Source organism: Nesoenas mayeri (genome assembly GCF_963082525.1).
Source record: "Nesoenas mayeri genome assembly, chromosome: 7".
NCBI classification, from domain to species: domain Eukaryota; kingdom Metazoa; phylum Chordata; class Aves; order Columbiformes; family Columbidae; genus Nesoenas; species Nesoenas mayeri.
Window position 1 is genome coordinate 24810652 of NC_137551.1, and position 10827 is coordinate 24821478.

The 10827-nt window shown below is 63.8% G+C and overlaps 1 protein-coding gene across 1 annotated transcript; it reads right to left on the reverse strand.

The window, feature by feature from the left end:
- Nucleotides 1-7672: 7672 nt before the first annotated feature.
- Nucleotides 7673-9338, reverse strand: NKX2-3 (NK2 homeobox 3; the record flags this gene model as incomplete). The annotated part of the gene is made up of 2 exons (XM_080347409.1): nt 7673-8310; nt 8996-9338. 2 exons carry the CDS (start codon nt 9336-9338, stop codon nt 7673-7675), a joined length of 981 nt encoding a protein of 326 aa, XP_080203535.1.
- Between the last annotated feature and the right edge of the window lie 1489 nt (nt 9339-10827).

The following is a 10827-nucleotide window of genomic DNA, read 5'->3' on the forward strand; positions in this document are numbered from 1 at the left end:
CTCTGCCAGGACAGGTCTCCCTGCCCAGAAGCTGAAAACTGTTGGCAGCAGAGCTGCAGCTTCAATTTTAGCCCTCACCCTGCACTGAGGTAATGAGAGACCCCACAAAGGGAAAGGCATAAACACAAGCTGGGAGAAGGGACGTTCACACTATTAAATCCATCAGCTGCTAGAAGAAGCTCTATAAATGTCAACAGGCGACGGCATGATGGAAGGTGACTCCAGGATGTTTCCAGGAATAATTGCTCACAGAAGTGCTGGGGGAGGAAGCGAGACCCCGGGTAATGGGGATATGATAAGTCAGCACAGCAGAGCTGCTGCCAGCTGGCCTCTGGCAATGGCATGGCTTTGCTGGTCTCCCAGTGCTCTGCCAGCGCAGGCAGCAACAGCCCGGCAGAGGATGGTGCTGCCTGTGAGGGGTCTGGCTCTGCAGGAATGACAGAACTGCCCAGGGCGTTTCCAAATATCCCTTGGGCCACAAAAAACTGGAAAACCCCTGTCCTGCTGCCATGTCCATCCCCTGAGCTGAACCTCTGCCACAGACCAAGGGCTGGCCGTAGGCAGGTGCAGCTGCTCCCCAGCTCTGCCAGGGTGGGGTGTCCCCTCACCAGCCAGCCCAGTTCCTCTGGCATCTTTGATGTGATGAGATGCCCAGGGCTAACAGAGTTATTGGCTGGTTCAGCTATGGCCACTGCCTTTCCAAGGTCTGATAATGCCTTGGTGAAGCCACGCTGCTCTGGGTCTGTCTTGTGGCCTCCTAGGTATTTGGCTGCACTTTGGGTGAGATCCCTCCTACAGCCTCTTCTGAGCAAAGACACTATTTTTGACTTTCCAGAAAAGCAGCTATGCTCAGCCCAACAGAATTTTGGAGACAACCCCTTTTCCTTTCATCTCCCTGCAGGATCCCGGGCCACATCCATCACAGGCAGGGATTTGCTGTCCTGACTTCCTGTGCCCAGCTGCCTCCCTCAAGTCCTGTCTTGTCCTGCCACTGGTGCTGGGGGGGCTCCCAGGTGGGGGTGAGCCCCACAGCCCCCGAGCAGGCAGAGCCAGGCAGTGCTGCTGGCCTTGTCCTGCTCCGGGTGACAGATCTGGGGCTGCTGCACTTCTGCCATGGCACAAGCCCAAGCTATTTCAGGCAGCCCGAGTTTGCCGAGCCAGGAGCAGCTCAGGAGCCCCCAGCCACCTTCCTGAGGTGATGCCTGTGCTCCCGTGCGGTAAGGGCAGAGCTGGGGTGAGGGGAGCTGGGAGGGGCTTCATCTCCCCCAGAGCAAGAGGGGAAGGCCCCTCCAGCACATCTGCCCCGTACCTTCAGTTGGGGGCTGAAGGGCTCCTGACCACACATGGTGCTGGGTCCCAGCCCACAGGGGCCTTTGCTGGCCCTGCTCTGTGGTAGGCAGGGAAGCAAGGGCACTGCCCTGCCAAACTGCACCCCTGCACCTCCCCTGCTTGTGCCTTGGATTACCTTGAGCTTTCCTGCCCCCCAGCCCTGTTGTAGTGGGTGCTGAACAGCCCTGCTCAGTGGGAGGAGGTGGTGGGAGTCCATGGGTAACATAGAGGTAGGCTCCCAGCCTCCCTCCAAGCTCCAGCCCATCCCGGCTCTGGGATTCCTCAGGGCTCTGTCAGACCCCAATAAAGTTGTACAAGTTCTCATGACCCCACGGCCTTGCAGCGGTGGAAAACAAGGGCGCTGGCGCTGCCTGGACACAGAGCAGACATTGCCTCTGGTGGGCTCTGGTAAACCTTCTTCTGACCCACATTGCTGCTTGAGTCGAACCACTGAGAGACAACCCCTGGCTGGGTTGGTCCCAGCCTGTGTGACTCCGGCTGAGCATCGCAGAGGTGCAGGGATGCAGGGAACGTAGCCTGAAAGGTAAAACCAAGGCTGAAAACCTGCTTTATTGGCTGTAAAGAGCCATCAGAGGAAGCAATCCCCTGTGTGTCTGGTTTGATGGGGAGATTTTGGTAATACTCACACTTGGCACAGGGTTAGGTGTCACAGCTGCCCAACAAGGGGCTGCAAAGTAGCTCTGGGTAGATGCTGCCTGGCTGGAGCTGGGTGTGGACAGCCAGCATGTCACACTGGGGAGGTGGCAGAGGTGGGAGAAGAGCTGCTCCTGGGCTGCGTGAAGGTGAGACAGGGGTGGCAGCAGGGATCACTCTCCCAAGGGCACACAGCTAAGCACAGTGGGGACAGCTCAAGTGCGTGGTGACACTACAGCCTGCCCTGGAATCAGTCTCAAAAGCAGCTGAAAGAAGGGCTGTTCCAGGAGATGGGGGGGCTCCAGCCTTAATCTCCCGGGCCCAGCATGCCTGCAGGTATGGCACTGCCAGCGGTGCTAGCCCCAGAGAAACCCTGCAATTCCCCTGGGGCACCCGTGGCACATGGGCTGACATAAGAGCCTCCCGGCAGGGCACAGGCTGTCTGGCACAGCTACATGAGTGCCCAGAGAAATGCAAACCCAAGCAGCTTTCTCCTCTGTCCCCAGCACCTTTAGGTGCCCATTAGACCTGACTGGTATGTTGCTTGGAGCACTGCCAAGGGCTAGAAAAAGGGGAGGCAGTAGGGAATCAGGCCAAAACTGGGCTGTGTCTCCAGCAGGAACACAGCACCCTCTCGTGAGGACACAGGCACCAGGAAATGGACACCACAGCCATCATAAATGTCCTTGGGCTAAGACTTGCTGGGGTGAACGAGGTAGCTGGAGGCTGCAGGCAGTGCTGGGGCATCAGGAGCTTTGGGGGGGTGCTCCTGGTGTTGGGTCAATTGCTCCACTCTGGAAAAGAGAAGATAATCAGAGCTAAAAACCTTCTGGGTCTCTCACAAAGACATGCTGGATGCTTGTGCTCAGTTAATAAAACAGAGAGACCAGAACATTGCTCACTAGAAAAGGACCTGCACAGTGGCTAGAATCTGGGAGAGGATGCTGGCCCTGTCCCCGACTCTCCCACCACAGTGGGGGCACATGTGCATGCTTTCCTTTCACCCTGTGTACAAGCCCCAGCGATGCTGCTCACGGCAGCAAAGTTCCTGCGTGTATTGGGGGACTCCAGCTCCCATAGAGCTCAGCTGTGGGGAGACACCAGCCTGCCGGGAGTCAACACAACCAGCCCAGCCTTCCCGCTGCCCAACATGTCCCATCGCTGTCACCAGCGCCAGGGAAGCGACGCCAGTGGGGGCACACAGCCCTGCCCCATTGCTCTGCAGCCTTCCAAGCCTCGCAGGGGCACTCGGGCACCCCCGGACCAAGCCAACACCAGACGCAGAGTCCCCGTAGAATGAGGTGGCGGGGACAGAGGGATACCTGTCATTCCCTGTCCCCGGGTGCTTGCCGATAGATGGCGGTGGCGCATCTCGCTTGGGGACAGGCCCGGGAGCAGTGTCCCAGCTGTCAGCCCAGGGGACCTGGAGTTCCTTGGCAGCACCTCGCCAGCAGCCAGGGACCCCTCTGGCTCTGGCACCGCCCCCCTGCAGCAGCTCCGGGTGCGACAAAGGGTCATCCACGGGAAAGCGACTGTGGATTTTGTTGCCCGTTGCCCAGGCAGGGGAAGGTGGCAGGGCATAGCCAGGAAGGGCTCCAGCTGAGCCCCAGGGCAGCTCTGGCCTTCAGCCATGGTCTGGAGGGGACAAAGATGCAGTCCCCTTCTCTGGAGGGGTCACCTGAATCTCTCATAGCAGTGCTGTGCCTGGTCTCACTGATGCAGGAAGGAGAGAAGGAACAGGTGTAGTCATGTTGTGATGCACAGGACAGGCTGGAGGACTGGAGAGGGTCTGTGGCTTATCCAAGAAAGGTAGGCAGGTCCCTGGCCCTCGTGCAGGCAGGGAAGTAGGGGGAGAAACCCTTGCTGGAGGCTCCACAGCACATGTACCAATATTTTAATTAATTACCTGATCCATGCCTGGCCACAGGCCTTCTTGGCACTGGAGAGTGCTTGTGTGACAAGCGCGCATTGTCATCACGAGGAGGAGCTGTCAGTTCCACAGAGCAGCCTCAGCAGTTCCCAGCTCATAGCACAGGGTGGCTATGGTGGGAAACCCTGCAGAGCAGGAGCTGCCACCCCAACCCAGCTCCAACACAGAAGGGCAAGAGCCAGGCACTGCCCCATCATGCAGATGGGTCCCCAGGCTGCCAGCCCCAAAGCAGCAGGAGTTGACTGTGCCCAGACAGAAGTAGATGGGACCAAAACTCAGTGAGATCTGCCCAGCTTCATGCCCAAACTTGCCAGCCTCACTGGGAGCAGGCATCTTGCTCCATGCCCAGGTGAGCTCCTTGCTGATGGCAGCAAGTAGGTGGTGAAGAGAGAAGGATGAAGGGTACGAGGGAGCGAGATGACCACACTGCAGGGGAGGAATGAAATAAATGTCAGGAAGTAGAGGAAACGAGAGCACATCTGCAGTGCTGCAGAGGGAGCAGTGCTACTTGCATGCAATCCTGGGCACGACGGAGAGGCCTCCCAAAACCAGTGAGCACTGGCATTTGGATAGAGCCTTCTTGGAAACCACTGGACAGAGGCAAGTTCTGCTCATGGGCTCCTCCTTGGCCAGGAACCCTGAATGAAAAACAGAATTGGAGCCCATGCACAGAGCGGGACTCAGGCCTGGTAGTTAAAGTCTGGCCAACCCCAGTCCCTCCTTTTCTTTAAGTCACTCTGTTGTTGTAGGGAATCTCATCGCTGTCTGAAATCAACCAGCACTTCCCCTCCCTGACTCCCAAACAGCAGTAAATCCCCGTTTGACTAAGAAGAAACAACATGCGCTCTCTGCCCCTTGACTATGGCCCTCCCCATCCCCCCGAGATGTACCACCACCGCAGCAGGGCCATGCCAGAAGAGTTTGCACCAGCACCCTGTGCCTCTTGTATCACGTCCCGCCTGCAGCACCCCGCTTTACCCTGGGGCACAGGGGACGGGGTACGTCACGGATGGGCGCTGCCTCCAATGTGGCCAGGCAATGACTTCCCTCCATTGTATCTCCCCTCCCTGGGCAGACTGTCCAATCTGCAGTCTCCCATCATCTCCCTCCCACCAGCCTCCACTGGCTGTTCCTCCTCTTTGGAGCACTTCACTTCCGCTGCCCTGCTCCGGGCCCTCCGGCACCGCCAGCTCTTTGTGCTGCTCCGTCCTCCACATCAGCTCAGGGGCTTTGGGCGAGAGTCTGCAAAGGGATCCCTCCCACTAACCCCCTGCCCTCCCCCCAGTCTGAGCTGGTAAGACAGCTCAGCTGGGATCTGTCCCAGGAATGGGGCTTCCTATGGTGGATATCCAGAACCTTCCACCACCGCGCCTCATCGGCCTGCAGTGAGGCCTCTCGGCATCCCCTGGCTGGATTCTGCTCCAGCTTCACATGGGGAGAGCAGGGCTGGGGAACACACATGAGTGTCATCAGGTGTCAGTGGGGTCAGCACAATACTGACCTCATGCCTACGGCCATTTTGGTGTTTGATAATGCTCATACTGCCTAGCATTGCTTCTTACAATGTGGCCATGGGGTCCCTGTGTACCCCTTTGATTTACTTAACTGTCCATGCTCCAGAGGCTGTGGCTACAGACATGGGCAGCGTGTCCCATGCCAGGGCTCTGGTCTCATCTGGAGCATCTGAGTGCTGCTGAGGATGCAGCGGATTTCTAACCAGCTGCCACGTACTTGGAGGAGATATGCTAAATTGGGAGGTCCTCTCACACAGCCTGATTTTGGAGGAGCTTTTATTGTGGTTAGGATTTCTCTGGCTTGCACACCAAGGCATGTACTCACATGGGTCCCCTGTTTTTGCAGACAACAGTCTGGCAGAACATGGAGGAAAATGCAACTCTTTCCTATGGCAGAGACAAATCTGTCCAGCCTGACCGCTGCCACGAAGAGAAAGCATTACGTATCTTTGTTCTTGGCTATCCTGTTTCTACCCACGAGACCACAGGGCATTAACCACTCATCTCCGAAAGCCAAGAGAGGGGCCTGGGCTTCCTCTCCCGCGACACCTTGCTGCCATCCAGCAAACAATCGGCTGGGTGTGCCGCATCCTCTCCCAGCACCGGCCTCGCGAAGCCTGCTGGCCTCGGTGCGGGTGGTGGGACAGCGGGGTGCTGGGCCAAGCTGGGGCCTGCTGCTTGCCCGCTCTGTCCCCACAATGTTGCAGCTAAAATAATTTATCTGGCTCTTTTCAAGCAGCAAACCTCAAGGGTGAGCGTTCAGTTTGTGCGGTGAAAATGCAGAGCATAAAACCAGGTTTAGCAGTGCGAATGGTTGTAACCTGCTGCTTCTTCCATGGCAGGTGACAAAACCTGTTTCTCTGCTCGTGACGGAGGGACAATCGCACGACACACATGAGGAGGACAGGGTAGGACACGGTGGGCATCGCTGGACAAGGGGAGAGGCATACCAAGCCCCTGGGCTGCGTCCATCCCGGCGGCTCCGAGAAGATCCCGCTGCAAACACCTTCGGAAGCTCTAGTGTTGCGGCCAAGGAGACACGCGGGACGGTGCGAGAGGGCTCTCCATGCCTCCGGACTCCGCTGTCACCCGGGGCGGGCCAGATAGAGCTCCGCGGGTGTCCAGCCCGCCCCGGGTGCGGCTCCGGTCCCGGCGGCGGCTCTCGGCGGTACCCGTACGGCAGAGGCACGGCCGCGGCGGCGGGATCGGGACCGCCCCAAGAGCTCCCCGGCGGCGGGACGGGCGGCCCGGGACGGGGCTGGAGGGGGGCGACACCGCGGCCGGTCCCGCGGGGCTCGGGGGCCTCGGCCGCCTCCTCCCCCTGCAGCCGAGAGAAATGGCTGAACATGTAGCAATAATGCCCCGGCATTCAGGTTGCTCGGCCCGGCCGGCCCTAATCAGCGGCCCGCGGACCCCCCTCCTCTCCTCCTGTGCTCCCAGAAAGGGGAACAAAACCCAGCACGTTTCTGCAGCCCCCGCGCATAAAGCGCCGGGCCTGGGCCTCAGTGGGGGGCAAAGCGGCCCGTCAATCTCGGCGCCGGGGCCCCTTTGTCCCTTGCCTCCCTGCCACACCTTTTGTTCCCGAATCCAATAAGCGCCTATTCCCGCTACCTTCCTCGGCGGCTCCTTTCAGCGCCGGCCCGGCGGCCACAATGGGCCCGGCTCTGAGCTGCGCGGCCCCATTCAGCGCCCTTGGCACGCTCACAAGCCGGCCGGGCCGCCCTGCCCCGCGGGCACGCCGCTGCGACTGCCCCGCCGCCGGGCACCAGCCCCGGCCCCGCCGGGCACCGGCCGCTGGCCGAAGGAGGAGCGGGCGGCAGATATTGCACCTGGTTTATTGGCTGACTCGGCGAGCTGGCGCTGGCAGTAACCGATACAGAGTAGATAGAGGGGCCGCGGCACCCCCGGGGCCCGCCGTCGGCTTTTTACAAGCAAAGCTGCTCCGCTGACGCGGTGCGATCGGCTCCGGCCCGCTCGGCCGTCGCGGCGGCTCCACGGGGCGGCGGCGCCTTGCTGCGAGCTCGGGCGGCCCCGTCCTGCTGCGCCGCTCCACTCGCCGCCGGCCTCGCACCGCGGCCCGCGGGAGCGCCGGAGTCCCGCCGCGCCGTCCCTCTGCCGCCGCCGCTCCTTCGGTCCAGGGCGCGCGTTGCGCAGCGCACAGCCGGGCTGCAGTGCGGGTGATAACGGGGCCCCGGAGCTGCCGGGCCGTCCTGCAGGTCCGCTCCCAGCCCTCAGTGCTTGCAGGCTACCAGGCCCGGATGCCCTGCAGTGCGCCCTGGCTGCAGGAGGGCCCCGCCGCCGCCTGGTGCAGCGGCTGGCCGCCGCCGAAGCCACCCAGGCCGCCCACGTTCACGAAGGGACCGGCGGCCGCCGCAGGGCTGCAGGCGGCTTGCATGGAGGCGCCGCCGGTGCCCGCCGGGTAGGTGCAGCCGTAGCCGGGGTTGTAGGAAGCAGCGTTACCGTAGCCGTAAGCGGGGAAACCGTTGTAGGAGTAGGGCCCGTTATACGCTGAGCTGTAGCCCTGCGACCCACCGAGGCACGGCTTGCCGTCGCGGACCAGCACGGGCACGGCCACCCTGCGCGGCGGCGGCGGGGCCGCGGTGCCACCCAGCTCCAGCGACTTGTCCTGCCGCTGCCGCTTGCACTTGTAGCGCCGGTTCTGGAACCAGATCTTCACCTGCGTGGACGTGAGCTTGAGGCTGCTGGCCAGGTGCTCCCGCTCGGGCGCCGACAGGTAACGCTGCTGCTTGAACCGCCGCTCCAGCTCGAAGACTTGCGCCTGGGAGAAGAGAACGCGCGGCTTCCTCCGGCTTCGCTGCTTTGGCCTCTCCACCTCCTCCGCCTTCTCCGCGGCATCCAGCGGCTTCTTCAGGACGCAGATCTCTGCACGGGGGAGCACAGGTCACAGCTGCACCTCGCCGACGCCGGGCGCCCGCTGCTCCGACGGGCCCCACCGGCGGGCGAGAGGCCCGCGCCGCGGACAGACACGCGCCCGTCAGACAACCGCGGTGCGGGCGGGGAGGCAGCGCCGGGACCGGCCACCATCGGCAGCGCCTGTGACTGGGAAGGGGCGGTTCGGGCTGCGAGGAAAGGCACGTCTCCCCGTCGCCGGCGGGATAGCTGCTGCGGCGCCGCGGGGCCAACACCCGGGTCGCACCGCGAACGGCGCCGGGCACCTGCTCTGCCGCCTCGCTCCCGGAGACCCCTGCCGCAGCGGGTGCAGGTTGGGCCTAACTCGCCCCGTTCCTCCTTCTCCACTACCGAAATTGTGGAGCGTGGGCCTGATCCGGCAGCTCCGGTTCGGAGCCCAGCGGAGAGCTTTTCCGCGGAGGCGCTTACCAGGGAGGTGGTGAGCGTGGCGTGAAGAAGGGCGGTGGCAGCCCTACGACCTGCCAGTCCCGGCTGGACATGCCCAGGGGACCCGGCGGCGGGGACCCGGCCGCAGCGCCGGGAGCGGCGCTTCGCGCGGCGATGCCCAGCGGGCTGGGAACGCACCGTGGGGAACCAGCGCGGGCCCGTCCCGGCAGTGCGGGGCGGTGCAGGGGAGCGCGGCGGGGCCGATACTTACTTGGATCGCGGACCGCGGGGTCCAGCTCCTCTCCCGGGCCGGGGGCCTCGCAGGAGCCGCGCAGCACGGCGTGCACATAGTTGTCGGCCGAGATCCGCGCGTCCGCCTGGCTGCCGGGCGCTGCCATAGGACTCAGGTAGGACAGCTTCTCCTCGTCCTCTTCCTCCTCGCCGTCGGAGAAGCGGGCGCCGTCGGCGGCCGCCAGCAGGCAGGCGGCGGGGTGGAAGTGGTGCTCCAGGTGGTGCGGGAGCTGGGCCCCATAGTGCGGGTCCTGCTGCTGCTCCAGGTTGAGGATGTCTTTGACAGAGAAGGGGGTGGAGGTGACGGGGCTCGGTAACATCATCAGGGCAGCGCAAGCGGTCAGGCAGTCCCGCGGGACCGGCTCGGCGGGGAGCGCCGCGCCCGGTGCGGGGGGAGCAGGCAGCGCCGAGAGACGAGGGGCCGTGCCTGCTCCTGTCTAAGTTGCCTCCATTAGCCCGGCGCTGGGGGTCTGCGTTTTGTTACAGCTTCTGCAGGGACAGCCAAAGGCTCGGGAGCCTCCTCTGCCCCGGGCCGGCACGTCACGGCGAGGAGGGGCCGGGGGCGGCCTCGCTATTGGAGGGAGGGGGAGGCAGAGCCGGCCCCTTGCCCGGCTCCGGCCGCCCGGCCAGAAATAGCAATGTATTAAGGCTGCGCTTGGGGAGGCCGCTTCCCCGCGGAGCGACCCGCCGGCCCGGTACCCGACCGGCGTGCTCGGGGACGGTGCGCCGGGGTCGGGGTCCCCGCAAAGAGCCGCGGCCGCCGCCGCCGCGCCTCCCAGTGCTAAGCACGTGTAGGTAGGTAGGGACCCCCGGTGCGCCCCGCTGGCCCCTGCCCACAGACGGCTCGGCCTAGCCCCGGGAGGGCTAGCACGTGCGGCCCACCGGCCCGGCCTCCCCGCCCCGCCAGTACGGCGGCCCGCCGGCCGCACGGCCCCGCAAGTGCCTCGGGCCGCCCGGGACGCAGCGCAGAGGTTCGCCTCCGCCGCCCCGCGCTCCTCCTGGAGCGGATGGTGGCCCCGCCGTTCCGGACGGAACGTAGTCGTGCGGCGTACATGTAGCCAACCCGCTCCGCATCCCCTGGCAGCCCCGGTGCCCCCCGCCGGTGTTCGCGCAGATCCCCCCGCGACCGGCCAATCTGCCGCTCACCCCCGATCGCCGCAACCGCTGCGCAGCGCGCGCTCGGGTAAGGGCGCGTTCCGCCGCCGCTGCCGGATCGGGCCCCGCAGGCCCGCGAGCGCCAGGCCCAGCCGGGTCGGGTCGGACGGGCAGTCTGGGGCCGCGGCGATGCGAACCTTGGGTGGAAAGCGCTACCATGCACCATTTGTTTTTTTGTTTCGTTTTCTTTCGTTTTCTTTCGTTTCGTTTCTGTTTCTTTCGTTTCTCCCGCCGGTAACGGGCGGCGAGCAGCTCCATGCAGCCAGTACGCCGCCGTGCCGGCGAGTAACGCGCCGAGTGAGTCTGCCGAGCCCCATCCCCACCACGAGTCCCCTTGTCCCGGGGCCGCGCCGAGCACCGGCCGAGCAACCCGGTGCGGCGCGGCAGGGGGTGCCGCGGCCCCGCGACCGCGCCCTGCGGCCCCCGAACACCTCCAAGGGCTCAGCGCTTCTGCGGCGAGGGGAGAGGGCGCACCGAAAGAGGGGCGGGTGATCCCAGGTAATAAATTTCGTTGTGATTAAAATCCTGTCGCCTCGCAGGGCCCGGATCGGCGCTGAGACAAGGCCACGGGGAGCCGGGCGCGCACGCCGGGCAGGTGAGTGTCCCGATGCCGGGGCTTCGCGGGGCCTTCCCAGGCGCTTCTCTGGTCGTTACCGT